This window comes from Aspergillus nomiae (assembly GCF_001204775.2).
Source record: "Aspergillus nomiae NRRL 13137 chromosome Unknown contig00160, whole genome shotgun sequence".
NCBI classification, from domain to species: domain Eukaryota; kingdom Fungi; phylum Ascomycota; class Eurotiomycetes; order Eurotiales; family Aspergillaceae; genus Aspergillus; species Aspergillus nomiae.
Genome location: NW_015378215.1, coordinates 24429 through 44329, shown reverse-complemented (window position 1 = coordinate 44329; position 19901 = coordinate 24429). Strand labels below are relative to the sequence as shown.

General features: G+C 48.7%; 7 protein-coding genes across 7 annotated transcripts; 3 read left to right on the top strand and 4 right to left on the bottom strand.

Moving 5' to 3' along the window:
* Positions 1 to 498: 498 nt before the first annotated feature.
* On the bottom strand, positions 499 to 1243 carry ANOM_005972 (uncharacterized protein; the record flags this gene model as incomplete). Its single annotated transcript, XM_015551229.1, has 2 exons — positions 499 to 712; positions 771 to 1243. The coding sequence occupies 2 exons, from the start codon at positions 1241 to 1243 to the stop codon at positions 499 to 501; spliced, it is 687 nt and encodes a 228-aa protein (XP_015406288.1).
* Positions 1244 to 3323: 2080 nt separating this feature from the next.
* On the bottom strand, positions 3324 to 3974 carry ANOM_005971 (uncharacterized protein; the record flags this gene model as incomplete). The annotated part of the gene is made up of 1 exon (XM_015551228.1): positions 3324 to 3974. The coding sequence occupies one exon, from the start codon at positions 3972 to 3974 to the stop codon at positions 3324 to 3326; it is 651 nt and encodes a 216-aa protein (XP_015406287.1).
* A 3103-nt stretch (positions 3975 to 7077) lies between these two features.
* ANOM_005970 (uncharacterized protein) lies at positions 7078 to 7538 on the bottom strand (the record flags this gene model as incomplete). Its single annotated transcript, XM_015551227.1, has 2 exons — positions 7078 to 7160; positions 7346 to 7538. The coding sequence occupies 2 exons, from the start codon at positions 7536 to 7538 to the stop codon at positions 7078 to 7080; spliced, it is 276 nt and encodes a 91-aa protein (XP_015406286.1).
* Positions 7539 to 8892: 1354 nt separating this feature from the next.
* ANOM_005969 (putative zinc metallopeptidase) lies at positions 8893 to 10164 on the top strand (the record flags this gene model as incomplete). Its single annotated transcript, XM_015551226.1, has 1 exon — positions 8893 to 10164. One exon carries the CDS (start codon positions 8893 to 8895, stop codon positions 10162 to 10164), a length of 1272 nt encoding a protein of 423 aa, XP_015406303.1.
* A 1574-nt stretch (positions 10165 to 11738) lies between these two features.
* Positions 11739 to 14741, top strand: ANOM_005968 (lipase/esterase family protein; the record flags this gene model as incomplete). Its single annotated transcript, XM_015551225.1, has 5 exons — positions 11739 to 11807; positions 11895 to 12385; positions 12487 to 12642; positions 12693 to 14046; positions 14109 to 14741. The coding sequence occupies 5 exons, from the start codon at positions 11739 to 11741 to the stop codon at positions 14739 to 14741; spliced, it is 2703 nt and encodes a 900-aa protein (XP_015406304.1).
* Positions 14742 to 15152: 411 nt separating this feature from the next.
* ANOM_005967 (Mrp/NBP35 family ATP-binding protein) lies at positions 15153 to 16403 on the bottom strand (the record flags this gene model as incomplete). Its single annotated transcript, XM_015551224.1, has 4 exons — positions 16320 to 16403; positions 16128 to 16263; positions 15882 to 16001; positions 15153 to 15823 (listed from the first exon to the last, which is right to left on the bottom strand). Exons 1-4 carry the CDS (start codon positions 16389 to 16391, stop codon positions 15153 to 15155), a joined length of 999 nt encoding a protein of 332 aa, XP_015406280.1. The 5' UTR covers positions 16392 to 16403.
* Positions 16404 to 16638: 235 nt separating this feature from the next.
* Positions 16639 to 18431, top strand: ANOM_005966 (AATF family protein; the record flags this gene model as incomplete). The annotated part of the gene is made up of 3 exons (XM_015551223.1): positions 16639 to 16696; positions 16762 to 16864; positions 16916 to 18431. The coding sequence occupies 3 exons, from the start codon at positions 16639 to 16641 to the stop codon at positions 18429 to 18431; spliced, it is 1677 nt and encodes a 558-aa protein (XP_015406297.1).
* Positions 18432 to 19901: the final 1470 nt, after the last annotated feature.

Below are 19901 nucleotides of genomic sequence, written 5' to 3'. Positions count from 1 at the left end.
CATTCGTTTAATATAGTTCTCTGGATGGACGTGGAAGAAATAGACAGCCTCCGACACTATCGTGGAAGTCATAGTGGTCTAACTACTGCTGTTCATCATTGCGCTGGCCTAGCGATGGCCCAATTAGATTCTTTGTTATTCATGGGCCGATCCAGCCCAGAGCCATGATAGAACGAATATGATCATCGACACTAGAAGAATCCCGCCAACAGTACCACTGGTCAATGTCAATACATATCAGCCATTATGCCCTGCATTGTTCCCTCCGTCAAGAGAGTCTGCAATACAACTTAACGTCCATCACCCAATGCCCGGTATTAGAAATTAGTCGAGATGCATCGTGTATCTTCAAAAGCAAGAAAGTAGAAAGGTCATCAGGTGTCCAACACCATCCAACACACACTAATGTACAACTACCGACCTAGAGAACTTATCTTAGCACCATAGTTATTCCAGGGAAGCAACCTGCACATACCACCAGATCAACGAGGAAAGCTGTTACTCCGGCTTGGTGAGCAAAGCAGCAATGCGAGCGCTACGACGTCGCTTGAAGATGAACCCGTCAGGAGACTCTGGCGAGGTCTTCCGCTCACGTTTAAACAAAACAGGCTTCTCACCATCTGCCGTCTCGTCTGTCGCGTTGTTGGACCACGCTTCATGTTCCTCTGTAGCAGGATCGTTGGTCATCTCAATCTCTCCCGTCGGTTGGATACTGTTTGCTGCTCGTTAGAAAAAAAACAGGCCCCCGAGGACTCAATGCAGGAACTAACCACTCCCCATCGTCAGACCCACTGTATGCAGTCGCCTTCTCGGTCGCTATCTCGGACTCCCCCAGACGTTCTCGATCGTGGACCATCCCCGTCATCATCGACACAGGGCGATCCATGCCGACGCTTCCTTGCCATTTGGACACCTGCTCCTTCTTTTCAATAATCCCGATCCCCTGGAGCATGGACGCTTTGAGAGACGGTTCCTCTTCGCTGCTGTACTGTGCGTTTTCGCCGTGGGCACGGTTCTCTTCCTCGGGTGCCGCAGTGGGGAGATGAGCCTTGAGTAAGTAAGAAGTTGTGGACATAGGAGAGGACTGGTCGACTGCCTCTGAGCCGATTGGTCGGTGGATGGTGGGGGTGAAGGGTGAGTAGGACGTTCGGAAGCGTGTTTCGAGATCTCTTTCGATGTCGGTGTAGTTCACCAGGACGTCTAGCTCGTTGTGTAGCTCGTCGGGCTCAAATCTGCCTGCCATCTTCTCTGGATGATACAGGATATCTAGGGAATGAGATGGGGTGTTCTTTGTATGCTTGGGGGTGATGTTGAGAGACGGGGTCAACGGGGAGTTGGGGCTTTCTTCTGGAGAAGACTGCTTTCAACGCATCACTGTAGACAGAAGATACAGAGGAAGGACGCTAGATCGTGACTTCAACAGAGGAAGAGATGTGACAGGAGATAGGTGGAGAGTCTGTTTCGTTGATAGAATGTCAGGCAAGTCTGGTATAGAACGCGTTGGAGATTAGTGGTGAATTGAGCTCGAGTGAGTTCCACCAGGAACAAGAGCTCAGCACAGCAACAGACGAGATTCTACGTAGAGGAACAAATCAGGTTAATCCAAATGAGGGAAACGGTCTGGAACTTCCTGACATGGTAGGGCGGTAATCTTCTCCTCGGGCTTACCCACGGATGCAGTGAATGGGAGACGACGCTCGTTCCACTGGTTTTGTTCCTTGGAAACTCAATCAGTCGAAAGATATCAAAGCTTGACTCAAGATATACAAGACCCCTCGGCGTTCCTGGTCCTGGGGTTTTGTAGGTCAGCTTTGCGGGAACTTTCTCATCTTTACACAGAGTAGCAGTAGGTTCAAACAAAGAAGAACCGTTGTAACCTACGTTTATCTTGTAACACTCAAGGGCATTTGTTGTGTTCTAACTAAGTATCATGATGGCAAATGCACGTTCTGGAAGATGGTCTAGACCTGCAGAAGTATTCAACTCATCATACGGCTATCCCCCGAATGAAAAAAGCATGCGTCTAGTTCCAAGTTATCAGTCTCCTTGCTCGATCAAAATTCCATCCTATCTATATGCCTTCTATCTGATTTTCTTTGAATACTTATGACACTGGAACTCCCAACTATAGAATGTAAAGACAAATATTACCACCAAATCAAGGTTGTCGTTGGATTAGTTCTCACCCAATTTATGCTCCATATGGGAAAGTTGTTGTGGGAATCACTGTCCCTAATCTATGATTCTAGTCTTATTCGTTCATACTCTGGCTTTCTTCCTGATGTAGTGGTTATAATTTAATTTATTTCCAATATTCTATATGAATCATTTGGAAGTATAGAATCAGTGTCCTGCACAGCCACAGCCCACTTGATTTACAGGCGGTCTTTACTTGCTGGGATCAGTATTGGTTAACATAACGTGCAGGATGCATTAGGTTGGAGATACACTACAAGGGAACAGCATTAAAAGATGCTATTAAGGTGGGGTTGTAACTTGTATACATGTATTGCTACTAGTAATTACCAGTGACTCACTCACTGATCGGTAGAAATCTTATGAAATCATGTTGTTTAGATGTGGTTTATCCCTTACTCTGTACCATAGGTCTACTGTATAGTTTACATACGAAGGTCATTCTGTTAAAAAAAAAAATTTTCTTTTTTGTTTTTTTTGGATGTTTTCTCCACAATATTCATCAATACATACATCGAGTCATAAAGTCATAGTAAACATAGGAAAAGGGTCACCCAATGAATGTTATGCAATGTTGAGGGTGTGCGGAGAAGTACAACTAGTAAACTCCATCCAATCTCATAGGCTGAAGCCTACAGTTCGCAGAAAGTAAAAGCTCATGACTCACTCCTTGCATGCATACATTCTTCCAATCACATCAACTGAAATGTCCAACAAACTAAACTTGCAACTTTGTTGTAAACACCACCTTTTTTTCTTCACTTTCTCGGATTTTTCCCGTTTGTTTTGGGGTTTTGGAAAGCTGTCCTTTCGGACAGTGTAGAGGTAATGCCTTCAAATTAAGATGGCTAGTTCACATAGGAAACCATTCTTTGCGAGGGAAAACCCACTGAAGACGCCAATCGGCGCGAACATCCGTACCGGTTTAGACTGTGGTCGGATGGGCACATTGTGCGTGTTATGGATTCGCGCATGAGCTGGGCCCTGCCCGGCTGAATCGTGCGTGTGTGTGTGTGTGTGTGCAAAGATGACAGAGATCCAATAGCACTGCCTGCAGCACGGCTATATAGTGGTCCGTAGAGGTAGTAGAGTGTAAGATAAACCAGAAACTCAACAGGCGGGAGCGCTCAACGGTGGTATTCAGTGGGTCTGTAGATCCGTGAAGACTCCCTGAAGCGTCTGCGCTCCGCTGCATCAGACTCGTACAGCGAGCCTCGGCTGGGGGAGCTCCGGCTGGGGGAGCTCCGGCTAGGGGAGCTACGAGGAGAAGAGTAGACAATGACCCGACGACGCATTGCGTCACGGGGCTCGCGCTCAATGATCTCAGTGTATGAAACGGGCTGCTGTTGTGGGCTTGTCGATCGACGAGGAGGAACAGGGTAGTTCCGGTCGTAGGTGATGATAGGTGACGGTGACCGAGGGGGTTGGACAGCACCCCGTTCTTTGCGGCTCAGGCGCAGGCCATCTTCAATGGCGAGGAGCAATGCGCGGACAGCGCGGCAGTCGCGGGGGATCTTGACGAGAGTAGGCTGGTTGCGCTCACGGTCGAGGGTCGAAAACGACTTTCCGTTCTTGCTGTACAGGTAGTCGGCGACGTCGACGGCGTATTGGTGTCCACGCTCACAGAGAGAGCGGTCTTCTTTGCGCGCTCCGAGCGGATCTGCGCATCGAGTACAGTGGCTTGCATGGCGCTCAAAGGCGACCATCACGTACTCTTCGTCAGCCTCGAGCTCGCGCACGGGCAAGACGGGATCGACGACATCGATTGGGGCAGGCATGGTGGAAGAACGTCGCAATGACCGTCTTCTACCAGGAGTTGGCTGATGGACAACCGTATCTCGTATGGGGAAGAGTCGAGGTAATGTGAGGAAACGAGAAGATCTTCGGGGAGACACGGTGACGGAGTTTGACGGTATAGTTGTGAGACTGGATGGGAGTGATAGCAGAGGACACAGAAGATCGAGGTGGTTTGGAAACAGAAGGGTTTATATTCTGTTCAGGAATAGGCAGCAAGAATTATACTAGAAGAATGTGTAGATATAAAAGTGGATAAAAGGATCATCAACCATGGGGGGTGAGCAAGATTATATACTAAAGACTTGAAGGAGGCATCCATGTTCCCAAGCATACAATCTAAACTATTACAGTAGTCAGGATGGGTCTGCGCTATGACCGCACTGGTCACAAGAAGACTAGGGTGAACGATCAAAATAAAATAAAAATAAAAAATAGTAATCCGTTATACCATGAAATTCAATACAATACGAAACTAAATCACAGTGTGGATGGTAGCCTGGCAGATGATGTGCAAGAAAGTTGTTCTGAATTTCTTCAGTGATACAGTAACTTAGGGTCCGAAGGGCGGGTGACTCGACGCTAACCTTGAACGAGGCACGAGAGTGGTTCCTAAGGCTCAAACAAGGCGCTCTCACTGGCGGGGGACCTGTGGCTGGTGCGTGCAGGCAGTGCTTTTCCCTCCATGACCATACCGGTTGATCGCGAGGATTGCAGAGGATCTAGGCCATCTGATTGGATTGTCCGTCTGAACAAGTCGGTCAATTCTCCTTTTCACCCGCATTTGCCTGGCTCCACCCCATTACCACTAGTACAACTATGGTTAGGTGCTTGTCCAGTTCCCCTCCAAACAACCCGTCGCTTACCCAATTGAGCTGTCGGGGACACTTCAAGTCGAGTCGAGTCATCATTGCTTGTCTTTCAGAGCCACGATGACGGAGGTACTAGTACTGAGTAGTCTCGGACGCCTTCTTGACAAGGATCATTTGTGGCTTTAGTGGCTTGACCTTCTCGTGTTCCCTCCTCTGCCTGCGCCGCACTCACGACGTCAATTTCCCCCAACTGACACCACCATCATTTCCTTCCGTATTACTCTTCTGTAATACCGAAAGAGTTCGCTGCGTTACCACCCCTGGAGATGCAGCCCTGAGCCATTGCATATTTTCTGCATCTGCATACCATTAACTTTATCATATTCGTTGGCTGATACTGCTCTTCTACTCCGTGGGGTAAGCATCAGCAACCGCCGAACTGTCCCTCTACGCTCATTTGCTTCGCAGCCGCTGACCACAATCGCGGATTTTTTCTGAGACAGTAGATCGTTTGGAACCATTCTGTTGGTAACCTACAATATCATGGAACTCGATTCCTTGTACCTCATCCCGTCTATTTTGGTCGCGTCGTTTCTGTTCTAAGAATAAGTTGGGACTTACCGTCCTAACACGAACGATGGATGTGATCACCGGCTGATAAGGGGTCGCTAGACCTGTTCAGGGGTCGCGCCATCTCAGCCTTAGTCTTCCAAACAGATACCTTGGAATATGGCTCAGCCTCAGCCACAGATGCCACTGGCTATTGTTGTTTCGTTTCGTCTCCCACCATTCCGGCTAAGCGCCATATTGGGCCGCACGCAATGTCAGATGCTCACCGTGCAGTGGTAACCTCCCGAAAATGAATGCACTTGTTCACTTCTACTGATCAGCAAAGGGCCAAGGTTACAAAATAGAATTTCAATTTGACGCGCGCAATGACGTCTGGGCTGTTGAGTTCGTTTCACCCTATTAATCTAGGGTCGCACCTATGCGGCGACAGTTTGGTGGTCCACGATCCCCAGTACTTGTCGCGCTGACCAAAATAGGATATATCGCGACATACAATTACACCATTGAATTCTGCCTTGGCTAGCATCTCGAGAGCCATGAGAGCCTTATGACACAGATGACCAGCGGCACGAGCGCGTAACCCGTGCTTCCTTGGAAGGAGGGGTCGAATGCTGAGGATGAGCACTGCTGCCTGTCACAATGTGACCACTGTGTCCAGTAATGGCATTGACCTGCCTGGCCGACCAGGGGTAAGTCACGATCACACCAATCGCATCTTCCTTTAAGAACGTCAATGTTGGATGCAAGGCCTAGCTCTCTGAAAGCTCCAACGCCCTATTTTACCCTTTGCCACTCCTTGGGTGAACCGCTACAGCCGGCATCGGCTCCAAGCCGGTGGAGAGGCATGGGCCACTGACAGTCTACTCCATCTATACACAGGACAGAACAGCAGCACCTTCTATTGCGATATAATTCAAACTACTTCACTGCTTCAACAACTGAAGCCGGGCTAGCTCAATCGGTAGAGCGTGAGACTCTTAGTCTTCACGGTATCTCAAGGTTGCGGGTTCGACCCCCGCGTTCGGCTTAGCTTTTTGCTCTTGCGAAGAGTGCGCTTTGAAAAGTTTTTTGTGGTTCACATCGGACGGGTGACTCTTGCCACGCAGGCTCCACTTCGGATAGGATCCACATGCGGCTACAACAGCCTAGGCTGCTGTATAGACAGGCCGCCTTAATCGCATGAGCCTGTAATTCAGGCAAAATATGCTTTTGTAGTACATTTACCTGGCTGTGGTAGCGGTTCATCAAGGATTGCCTCGTCAATCCCTTGTAATGTGGGCGTGATATGACGCGACCTGTTCTATCGCAAGAACTTGTATCCAAGATATATTCCGTAACAGTCAACACTGCATCTACCATCATTGTGCCATGAACAGCAACTTAAGTAGCTTCCGCAGGCTTTACATGGAATGGAATAAATACACCAAGCTTAATGACACTCTCACAATCCAGCTGGGCCTCAACTAGAGACTAGTTGCATAACAAGTAACAAAACAAGCCATGGAACTTATCAAACGCCTAATGCGCTACAATTGTCTGTCCTATTATCACTAAGAACAACAACCACGTAAACCTAATAAACCACCCACTTGATAGAAACTAACGCCAGTACAAACCGCCTGCCCAAGTAACAAAAAAGATTAAGGCATGTTCTAGCCAAAGCCAGGTAGAAGCAACTGTCGCCAACCAGACAGCATTACCCGAGTCATCGGTGATATTTCGGTGGATCCAGTCCAGTGTTTCCAGCAGAAGTATCAGGATAATACAGAGCACTGATTCGAGGACAGGCTATCATTTGATCAGTGTCAGACACACTCTTGTGTATGAATGTTGGGGAAACCAAACTATTTAAGCTTTGACAAAGAAGTCTGACGGAGTAGGCTTCAGTTGCGTACAGGGGCTCTTATTTGGTTTATTTATGTTAGTGCTTCAGAGGTCCATTTGTATAGTTAGAGCGAGACATCTGAACGTACATTTAGGGGCGCATATGTTGTGCATGTCACAGGGACAGCTCTCTGGGCAGTCATTGTGTCCGGTACAGATGTTGTGACATCTATTGAGGACTCTGAACTCCTTGGGGGTAGCAGAGCTCTTATCCCGGGTGATAGCTACTGCGTTGGTCATGCTGAGAAGGGCAGCGACGGTAAGGATTCTGAACAGATTCATAGTGTCGAGACCGATGTTCTTGATTAGTTGTTGATAGTCTTCCAATGTTTGGCAATGCGAGAGTATTGTGAGAAGTTATAAATTTGAGAAGGGAGGGGAAAGGTATTTATATTGGACAAATCTTCTAAAGCAAAGTTAATAAACACTCTACATATACTTTTTCAGTCTAGCCTTTGTACTTTTGGACGATAAGTTAATTTGAAGGTTAATTACTCCGAAAGACATGCAGATCAAACTCTCTTTTGTTTGTGAATTGCGTTCTTCTAATGCATGCATCTGCAAGCGGTACCTGACTACCCCAGATTTCGATGAATAGTACTGCGATCACCACAAAGAGAATCGCCGTGGATATTCACCCAAAATCCTTGTATGCACTCAAAAAAACTTTTGATCTGTTGAACCGAGCTCTAGCCAAACCGTAGTGCTCTACCTGCTGAATGAGGGCTTGATGATTGCTCACAAAGACAATCCGACAAACTATCAAAGCCTCCGAACCTTAAACTAGGAATCCCTGTCTTGTGAGGTGGGCTAACGGCGGAATGATTCCCACTGGTTGCACCTTAACGGGGTATGTTCAATAAAACAATTAGTTCACGCAATGAATCGGTCTATCCTGGTTATGTGTTAGTGGGGAATATTGTCCATTCTCATGCTCGGAAGGTGAAGTTTGTCAATGCATGATGGAATAGTCGTTAGTAGAATTGGTCCGGTGGAATTAGCTGCTAGACAACTACACCATGTAGTGACATGACAAGAATAATGTGGTGAATGATAAGAATGTACAAGTACCCAAAACAAAACAAGATCTATGTAAAGAATTATTATTCATAGATATTTGAATATTGGGCGATCTTTGTCCTCCCTAACTAATTTGTGCTGGAGATCTGGAGTATGGCAGAAGTTCGAATACTAATACCAGCATTGGCATTAGTATGAATAATAGCATGCAACCCACCATGAGCTTATGCGATAGATCATATGTGACCGGTGCAACCGGTTGTCCAACCGCAATTGATAATCTACTATCGGCTGTCGCGTGTTTCCCGAGATTTGTTCTTATCTCGTCTATTCCACCAACAGATACTGGCAGCTTGCCGAGTCGTTCATCACCACTGGACCCTTTGCCGAGCTGCCAATCGCCAAGGTTGCCGACGCTGTGGGGACTCTGGGGGGACGTCTCGGTTCTCGACGCTTCTCCCCGCCTTTCTCTTCCTACGTACTCCTGATCTACAATCCTGCATGTCATTCATAAATAAGAAGTGCCCGCATTTAACCCCGCACATGCTCTCACAATGTGACTTCCGTCTTCATCCTGCTCTTTCCTCCCGTCCTCAGTTGATCCTCTCCCATAACCATGCAATTAACAGGTGAGAAAGGTGGCCTAAAGGCCATTATCGAGAAGTATCGGCCAGACCTGAAGCCATATGAAGAGATCTATCGCCAGTTACACAGCTCTCCCGAACTAGCCTTCCAAGAAGAGAACACATCAGCCATCGCCGCAGATCATCTCAAAATCCTGGGCTTTGAGGTTCACACACACATTGGTGGATATGGAGTTGCCGGGGTCCTTCATAATGGCGATGGGCCAACTGTTCTCCTGCGAGCCGACATGGATGCGCTGCCTCTAGAGGAAAAGACTGGTCTGCCGTACGCCAGCGACAAAATTGTCAAAGACAAAGACGGAGTAGAAAGACCATCAATGCATGCTTGTGGTCACGATACACACGTAACGAGTCTCATGGCGAGTGCTGAGCTTTTAAATTCCGCTCGGGATCACTGGTCTGGTACCTTGATCTGCATTTTCCAACCAGCAGAGGAGATACTGTCCGGCGCAAAGGCGATGATCGAAGATGGGTTGTACGAGAAGATCCCCAAGCCAGACGTTGTCCTGTCGCAGCACGTCATGAAAATGAAATCGGGCACAGTCAGTATTCGTTCGGGTCGGCTGCTCACGGCTGCTGATTCGTTCGATGTGCGCATCTATGGGCGCGGTGGACACGGCTCGGCTCCTCAGACGTGCGTCGATCCCATCGTTATCGGTGCAACGATTGTAACGCGCCTGCAAACTATCGTCAGCCGCGAAGTGATGCCCGGTGAACTGGCTGTTGTTAGTGTTGGAAGCATCCAAGCCGGCCATGTAGCGAACATTATCCCCGATCAGCTGGACCTGAAGCTTAACGTTCGGACATACGACCCTAAGGTCCGCGAGCGTGTTATATCCTCCGTGAAGAGAATCATCGAGGCGGAATGTCTAGCAGGAGGTGTGGACGAGAAACCTCTTGTTAAGCAGATACTTTCTGCTCCCGCAACTATCAATGACGAGGCCACGGTCAAGGCTCTTCGAAGTACATTTGGATCATATTTCGGAGAAAGCCTGGTTGAATCAGAACCAGCCACTGCAAGTGAAGACTTCTCTCTTCTTGCGACGGCGGTCGGAGCACCGTATGTCATGTGGACGTATGGTGGAGTCGACCCTAAGACGTGGGATGATGCCGTGGAGCAGGGTACCACTGATCAGCTACCTAACAATCACTCCCCGTTCTTTGCTCCAGTGATCCAACCGACTCTTGGTACTGCAATTGATGGAATCGCCCTTGGTGCACTGACTTTCCTGAAGCGGACTTAAAGTATGGCAACCCCACACCGAAAGCGAGTCAATGCGAATTGTATCGTTGCTGCGGCTGTCATTTCTACATCTGAGCACTTTTTTCTATTCTCCTGTACATAGTCTGTCGTGATATGGGACCAACTCGGTGAATATGAATCCTAAAACACAGTATTCCAAAGATGTTCCGAGACATTAATAGCAACCATTAAAGCATCGGATCTTCCTGCAAGGAGTTTCTCCAACGCTCTACCGGCATCGTTGGATTCATAAGTGTTATCGAGAACAACATGCACTTTCTTGCACCGACCGGAAGGGATATTATACTAAATAACCACTAGTTATACTATTAGGACTGACTAACTGTTCTTTTCCAGGAGCTCCCAATAAAAGCTCCTGCAGTCACAATGACTTCGGCGTGCAATCAAAAAGAGGAGATCATACGCATGACCGAGGGGTTGTCGCAATTTTGATGGTCCTATCCTAATAAGATGCGAAAGGATGACCACTGCGCCGGTCTCCGAAGCAATTAATGATTCTTTGTTATATTGTTGCAAAGCGGGGCTTTTGCTGTCTGCTGCCGCATTTTAAGTTCTTGCAAGGATCGGAGATGAATAAGCTCCTTAGTACGCATGCATAAGTTTAGAGTTTATAACTCACTTTGGCAGTGATGGTTCCCCGCCAACAAAATTGTACCAAATAGCATTCTTCCCGCTAGTCCCTTATGAAGGATGACGAGACGAAACACACCTCACTTGCTAGTATATATTGGCAAACAGCCAGTGTTTAGTGCTGCAAGACCCGAGTACTACCTAGGATCCGGGATCCGGGTAGCAAATGCGAATATCCCGCAGTCCGCTCTCCTAGTCCCATGTGGCCGCTTCCACTATGCGGTAGTTGCACAAGGAATCAATACGTGCGACTCGAGATACCATATAATATCCATTGGATAAGCTTCAAGCACATATGAGCGGCGAAGCTCACGAGATATGAATGTGGTGCTCGATGATAAGCTTACAGGAGACGCTTGACACGCTGTCAGCGATAACAAGGAGTATCGCTGCTTGCAAAGCGACCGTTCCAGCCTCCCTCCAGAGTAAGATCGACAAACAACGTACAGATAGTCGCAATTTGCCAAGACGAGTTAAGAAATTGGGAGCGCCAGAAAGATTGCCTCTTGCAGTCTCCACTTGCAACAACACATCGGCCAAAAGGGGGATAGCGTGTCCCATGACATCATGCCCTTGGATTGATCAATGAGATGCTTCTCCCCCTGCAGTCTTTCCAGTCCGAAGTTGCAATTCTCAGTTGCTCATTGCCAATGCCCAATCAATCGTTCTTGGGGCTTTGCTGTTTGAGTGCTACTCTGGGTCCAGTTCGTACCTAGCCGAACCCATTATCCTCGGATCACATCCATCGTTGCCCGTTCAATCCCCCTTACCTGCCACATACTACTAGCACCCAGTGGCAGTGTTGGGCGCTATTTATTATTACGCTATCGCTGGTTCAATTCTAGAGCCCATCCGGTTTTTCTCATGGACTATGCTTTGTTTCCATCACTATACATTCCATAGAAAAACCACCACCAGTGCAGGATGCCCTTGAACACGGTCGCACTCGGTGTGGCCCTCACCCCTGCTGTGATCTCGACATTCATCTCTCATGTGGGTCGTCGTCTACACTGGGCTTCATTCGAGCTCGTCTTCTTTCCTCGCTAGGGATGAACCAGCTAACAATGTCTTTCTTTCTAGTATTTGCACCGTAAATCACTCCATCATAAACCAAGCATTCATATCGGATACGATGAAGGTATTCACATATTCCGCGAGTTCCTCGCTTTCTCGGCCAAGCACTCCGTCGAGGACCTTCAATCCTTCACGAGCCAGAAAGTCCCCAGTCCTCACTGGGTGAGGACAGAGACGGTTACCATACCCACTCAATATCTGTCATCTGCGGCAACGGCCCTGATCGACCAATTGGGCCCCAAGGGGTTATCCCAGGTTGGAGGGAAAGAGTGGTGGCAATGGCGCGGACCAGTAGATGAATTAAAAGGCGAGTGGGTCGAAATGAGAAATGATTACAATGAAAGAATGCAGGCCAGAAAGATTCACGGAACCCATCCGAGCCAGAAACGTATTATGTTCTACGTACACGGTGGAGCATATTATTTTGGAAGTTTAGAAACGCATCGGTACCAGATGCAGCGTCATGCCAGGAAACTTAAGGGACGAGTGTTTGCACGGTAGGTTCTGGCTATTCTGGTTCTGTTGCGATCATGCTAATCCCAGTCTAGTGAGTTTAATGACTCCATCTTGGAGATCTGTTTATTGGAAGAGCGCTAAGTACATTTGTTGCAGCGGCATATCGTCTAGCTCCACAGTTCCCATTTCCTTGCGCTCTGCATGATTGCTTGGCTGCCTATCTTTTCCTTCTGAAGGAACACAAGCCCGAAGAGATCATATTTGCTGGAGACTCTGCCGGCGGGGGAATGGCGCTCGCGTAAGTTGAGCGCACACGGAAAAAAGCTTGGATAGCTAACCTTGAAGAAGGCTGCTATGTATTCTTCGTGATCAAGGCCTGCCTTTGCCTGCAGGAGCGATCTTGATTTCACCCTGGGTTGATCTCACCCATTCTTTTCCTAGTATAGTGAAGGATAACCCCGGTGACTACATACCGCCATACGGTTTCAAGCATAAGCCTTCTGCCGCCTGGCCGCCACCAAACTCGGATGAAATAGATGCCATCAAGAAAGGCCTCGGGAAACAGCCTGCTACCGAAAATAGCACGAAAGAGGCCATACCACCCAACGGCAGTGAGGCTCAGGAGACAGCTGTCAAGGGTTATTCGGTTCACGAAAACCCATCAGTCAAAGAATCTATGAATGCAACGGATGAGCCTGGTAACCCTAGGGTTCTCATTGATGGTAAGACCGTTGAAATTAAGGATCAAATCCAGATGTATACAACCAACCAACTCATATTTCACCCACTCGTTTCTCCTGTTCTACAACCGTCCCTGGGAGGTCTACCTCCCTTGCAGATTCTAAGCGGTGGTGGAGAAAAGCTACGAGATGAGCAGTTCTACGTTGCTCATAAAGCAGCAAATCCGACTGCTTATCCGCCCAATGATGCTTTCCTGGACGAGTACGACCCCGAACGTGAAACGCTACACAAATACCCCGGGACCCACGTTCAACTTCAAGTTTGGGATGATCTTTGTCATGTTCCGACTACTTTGAGCTTCACTCGCCCGGCGAAATATATGTTTCGCTCAATTGCACAGTTCGGAGCATGGGCTCTCGCATGTGCTCAAGAAACAGAGATTGATATTGTGGACGACATTGACATCTCACCTATATCGTCTGATAGCTCGGAAGACCCAGACACACCCGCCAATGGGCCCCAAGCAAAGAGTTCGAAGCAGTCCGTGGCATCTGTCGGGAAGGCTGGCGATCGGTTGCCTCCATTCAAAGAGCGCATGATTCGTCAAAGGGTCGACAAAAGAGGTCATATATATCATTTAGAACCCCAAGCTTCATGTCCTGTCCTTCAAATCCCAAGCTCACAAGTTGGGGCCATCAATCCTGAACTGGTCAAGAATTGGCTTGCGGAAAAAAATGAATGGGATGTAAAGTACGCCAAGGACAAGCTTCATGTCCAGCGCCAACGGGTCAAAGAGTTGGCTCAGTGCTTCCAACAAGATTTTGTGGGCGAGGTGCCCCCTCCAAGTTCACTGGCGGCGAGAAGGTCCGCTCCTGGAGTCATGCCATCTCGAGGTGACCGGAAGAGCTACCCTATGACCATGTGGAGCAATTGGGCCAGCAGGCATGACGAGAAGAGTATCCAACGGGAGCACAAGAAGGAGAAAGAGGGACAATCCAAGAAAACAGCGTGGAGGCTGGACGTGCCGGAGCTTGCATGAAAGCAACGGAGGTTGATAAAGGTGCTTCTCCGTATCAAGAACAGGTTAGTCATGCCTACCAGATTGCCATTACTGTCGATGCTAACGAACATATTCAGGATACATCAGATGGGACAAAGAGCTCAGCAACCCGGACAGAGGAAGATGTCTCGCACAGGCTTATCGATAAGAGTTCGGGCCCTATGATACTCCTGCCCCCATATGATGAGAAGAAGTTTACGGAGGAAAATGCGAGCACGCAAGCACTTTTCCACGCACGAGGAACTATAACATCGACTTCGGACCTATCCATGGCCCGAAAGCAACGACCGGTGTCCCAAGCCGGGTCAGGTACAATTCGAAGCGGCATCACATCACACATTGCAGATGATACCAGTACTCTGGGAGACAGATCACTCGCCGTTACCAACGCCGGCGTCGATGCCGCTAGTACTCGAGCAGTACGGAATTCGGTCGGAGTCGTGGGCCTGATCAATGATGGCGACTCGACCTATCACTCTATTGATTTCCACTCTATACCGCGCGACTCGGGTGACCTTGACACCGCTTCTCTTGGTGGGAGGACGACAGAAGGAGACCTCTCTCGCACCGCTTCTCGCCCCGTTTCTCGCCCGGGAATGGCTGACCGAGAATTTTATAAAACTGCACAGGAGCACCCTGTGGCTAGAGATACATAAAGAAAACAGCAAAACGAAGCTTTGCATATAGGACCTCTGGACATATATGATTCGATTATGCTTGTTTTGGTTATTATGTTGATTCATTTGACCCTTCAAGATACACTTATTGCCAAGGTGATGTAAACGATTATACCTTTTATACGAACGCCCGTCGCTTTTGTTTTCATATATGTGGGAGTCTGGTTGGCCCTTGGAATATACTCTTTCTATTCATACATCCCTTTCCCAATACCCTGGTTCCAAGCCCCTTTATCCTTGTGTTATATATGATATATTGTTTTCTTGAGATAGCTACAATACAGTCCTTGCGCATGTTGAACACTCACATCCATCAAGGCCTGAGCCGGGTATATAGATTCTTAATATAGTACAAAGCCTCGACCACCCCAAGGATTTTAATTATCCCAATCACCATTCAATCCCAACCTTCCCTGCGACCTTCTCCGCAACATCTAGGAAGGCCTTTCTTCTCACGCTCCGGTCCTGACTCTCCTCCGCAACAACCGTCGGCATGCCCCGATCGGCATCCTCGCAGACCCTTGCATCAAGCGGAATATCTCCCAGGAACTCCACCCCTAACCTCTTGCACTCGGCCACAACACCCCAGTCCTCTGCTTGGTGAGAGTGCTCCGACGCATCAGACTTATCACCATGCGAAAAGATCTTCGTCTGATGCCCGCACTGCGGACATGCGAAGAACGCCATATTCCTCACCATGCCCAGAACAGGGATATCCATCTTCTGAAACATCCCGTATCCCCTCACCGCATCTCGTAGAGCAATATCCTGCGGCGTGGACACGATCACCGCGCCGTCAACGATGATCTCCTGGCCAATCGTTAATTGCACATCGCCCGTACCGGGGGGAAGATCGAGGAAGAGGACGTCGAGAGGACCCCAGGAGACGGAGTGGAGGAGCTGATGCATTGCTTTCGTGACCATTAACCCGCGCCAGGAGATGGGGGTTGTGTCCATGGGGATTGTGGAGGGGTCTTCGGGGGAAGGTGTCGGTTGCGGGAGGAGGTAGCCCATTGACATTGATTTGAGGCCGTAGTTTGTTAATGGGAGGAGACAGTTATCTGTGTTTCGGGTGGATTGTCAGTATGGCTTTTGTTGGGTTGGGAATGCGATGCGCACTTTCGTCTAGTCGGGGCTCGCCTGAGAGGTTGAGCAGTGTTGGTATGGATGGGCCGAAGATGTCGGTGTCGAGGATTCCTGTTCTGATTCCGCGCCGTGCGAACGAGAGTGCTAGGTTTACTGTCGTGTTGTGACTGAATTAGTGTGTTGGGTCCGTGTATACTTCCGATATATCAAGAGGTGGTAGGCCATGAGATGACCTATATTGAATGGAGTACAGATCCAATGGGTAAGTATATAACGCACCGGCAATCGTAGATTTCCCAACTCCACCCTTAGCAGATGAAACCGCGATGATCTTTTTCACATCGCGAATCTTGCGCTTCTCCGGTAATCCGCGGCGACGAGGGAACGAGGGCGGCGTGCCGGAGCGAGGAAGGCCCTGTACAACAAGTCATTAGTATCTAACCCGAATGGATCTAGGATGCATGAATATACCAGCGGGTTATCATGCTGCAAGGGACGAAAGGTTGAGAAGAGCCTCTTCCGCAACATGGCTGAATGCATCATTGTAAACCTTTATCAAGCTCGAGAAGTCAACTTTGTTTCTGCCAATAAACTCACACCGATGTCATTCATATTGCCGGGAATAAACCCCCACCGCCGGAGTAACCTGCCCGCTAAGAGAGCTCCGCAAGCTATTCGGGGATGTTAATCCGTGACCGCCTGCTAACTTTTCTACGGCAGAAAAATAAAAGTTGCTAAAAAAAATTATCCGCAAACAATATTTATACCGGCACACGCAGGTATATTCAAAATGGGTCCCAAGTCTTTGGCGGAGCAAATTGCTGAATTGGAGGATCCGACTCCGAAAGGTGGGGGAATTCTGGTACTGTGTTCTGTGGCATTGCGACGCTAACCGTTTTTCTTCTTGCGACAGATTTCGATCCGGAGGATTTGGAGCGCGGTGGCTCTGATAGTGAGGATGAAGGTGGTCGCGCGGCCGATTCGAGTGCTGGGAGGGAACATTATCAGGCTGTTGGGTGAGTTTGGGTGTATTCTGTTTCTGTGTTTTGAGTGCTAATTGAGTATAGCAAGGCGAAGCTTCGGAAACAGGACCCGGTTGATCTGGGGAAACAATATGCCGGTGCACGGGTTAGCAGAGATGCACTAGATGCTGATAGTGATGACGATCCATTCAAGGCACGGTCTAGCGATGAGGAGGGTAGCGAGAACGAGGACGAGGACGATCTTGAGCTAGGAAGCGACGAGGACGAGGACATGTCGGAAGGGAGCGATGAGGAGCGGCCGCAAAAATCGAAAGCAGGTCAAAAGAAGGGCCATGACGCAAGGATTGTCGATGATATGAGATCGGATGACTCCGAGGACATTGGTAGCGACGAGGATTCGGAAGATTTTGACGAGGATGACATGGACGACGAGATCCCCTCCGACGAGGACGAAGACGAGGATGAAGATGACCAGGATGATGACGAAGAGGATGACGATGAGGAGGAGGAATCTTCCGCTCGTCGTGTGAAGTTCGCAAAACCCGCAAAATCAGATGATCGGGAAGAGCTGCGCAGACTGATGGCTTCTGATCAGAAGACCATCACGGCCACCATATCACAAGCTGCTAAAGCCGATGCAGTCAAAGGAAAGGCAGTTAAGCAGCAACGTACCGCTTTCGATGCGCTCTTGAACACCCGCATCAAGTTGCAGAAGGGTCTTACCGCGATCAACCAGCTGTCCGTCGCAGCCAAAGAAGAGGAGGATCTCGATGGTGAAGCTATCAAGTCTGCCGAGTCCGCCGCTTTAGCTCTCTGGTCCACTCTCGAAGACCTGCGTCTTGCCCTCGCAGACGCACAGACTCAAGACGAATCGAAGAAGAGGAAGCGACCTTCCGCTGTCTCCCCAAGTACATCTACCGCTTCATTGTGGAAGCGCATGGCGGATCTTGAGTCCGACTCTGTTGCCCACCGCCGAGCCATTCTTGATAAGTGGTCGCTCAAGGTGCGCGGGTCTAACGCTACGGTTCCTAACAGCCGTGGAAAACTCTTGGGCTCGGCTGCTAGCGGTCAACAGAAGATTTCTGCTGTTCTAGATGCGCAAATTGCATCTGAAACTGATCGCGCTGCTAAGCGCGCGCGTACAGCGAATGGTAGCTCTGCTGGTGATGAGGACCAAGAGCCTATCTACGACGATACCATCTTCTACCAGTCTCTTCTCCGGGACCTCGTTGAGCAGCGCATGTCCTCGTCCGATGCTATTACCAACGGTATCGATACATTGCATATTCAACTGCCTTCTCGCGGTCTTTCTATTCACCCTGTGACCGGTATGCGCAAGGACAAAGTCAAGAGGGATGTGGACACCCGTGCGTCGAAGGGACGAAAGATGCGCTTTGAGGTCCATGAGAAGCTGCAGAACTTTATGGCACCAGAGGAACGAGGCACATGGACTACCCATGCCCGAGATGAGTTCTTTGCTTCTCTCCTCGGAAAGACAGCAAGTGGAATGCTACGAGAGGGTGACGATGAGGATGCTAGTGCTGCTGAAGAAAGTGACTCGGATCATGAGGAGGGCGGATTGAGGCTTTTCCGGGGTTAGAAATGCGTGGATTTTGTGAAAAGAGATATGTTGCAGTATATACTTAGGCTAGCCAAAAAGAGTTCTTGGACATATTGTTGTCTTTTGTTTTTCAATTGAGTGCTCAGTGCTCGCCCTTTGAGCAGCGAGATAGCTGAACAGAGTAGTTTCATCCATGACCACCTTCCCCGGAATGTATACCAGAAGTATCCCCTTGCCTATTTCAACGGGCACCCTTCACCCACGGTTTATCTACCTAGGACCTATATGGGGCGAATAACCGATGAAACCTAAGAATAACCAGTAACAACCTCCCTCCGAATGTAACCCGTGGAAATCCATATAGGGACAGAAAGAAAATAGCAGAAGGCCAGCGATGTCTCAGTAATCTCATAGACCAGGAAGCCAAGACAGTCACCAACAAGATACTTGCCCTATCAACTAACCAGGAACAACCAGAATTAATCTACAACGCCCGAGTAATAGCCGCCACAGTCACATACACATCCGCGGTCCAAATCACACCAAAACGCACATGCAAACATCGTTTCTGGACAACTGCGAACAATTTAATTAATAGTTAGAGTATCGATGTAGATCACCAAGGTCCACCCCTGCCATTCTTCCCGTCCCTGGCGGCCCATGCACCACCGGAGTAATCGTCCCTGGCATTGGCTTTGGGATCCACCCTCTCGGCCCTCCAGGGTGTTCAGGCTAGATTGACGATGCCCGGCGGGACCCAGCCGGACATCCGAATGGATAATATCAGTCAATGGTGGTGTGGGGGTGTGTAATCCTTTGTAAACCATATAGGCTGTTTATTAAATTTTAAGGTACGGTACATAGGGGCGTTCTCAGATCCTCTGTTGGTAGTGGTGGGAATGGCAACGGCCCGTCTCGGGGTAATTAAAGAGGATTAAAACTAGGTTAGTCTATAGGCAATGACGGATTGAATCTTTTGGCCAACTTTAAGTGGTTGACCAAGTTTCTTACGTTGGTATTTTAAGAGGATTGTCTATTTACGACAGCGCTTTGCATAGTCCAGCAGGGGTGGCTATGGCGTAGAACTATCTATACTCAGTAGATCGAGCGGTAGGGAAAGGTGATGTCTATAACTGGTTAGGAAGGAAGAAGGAGGGGGTTATATTCTCAGGAATTAATTGTGACTTTGACCACTTGTTCGATTGGAAATAATATATACATGATAATAGTTGCATGTGAACATATAGTTAAAAAGTCGGAAAAGAACTAAATACAACAAACCCTGTGAGCAATTTGGTGGGCGACTGGGATATAACATAAAATGAGCAAACAACAGCTTGCGAGTGGTTAGAAGTATTCGTCGCTGTCTGGGAGCTTGTCAAACTCCTTATAGTTATCTTAACAGCCTGTTACGAAGAGTTTTATTCTCCTTGACCACTGTCTGACAGTGATCATCAACCCGCGGACAGGGCTTGGGGTAGCAGGCGGACTTGTAGTTGATGGTGGCCG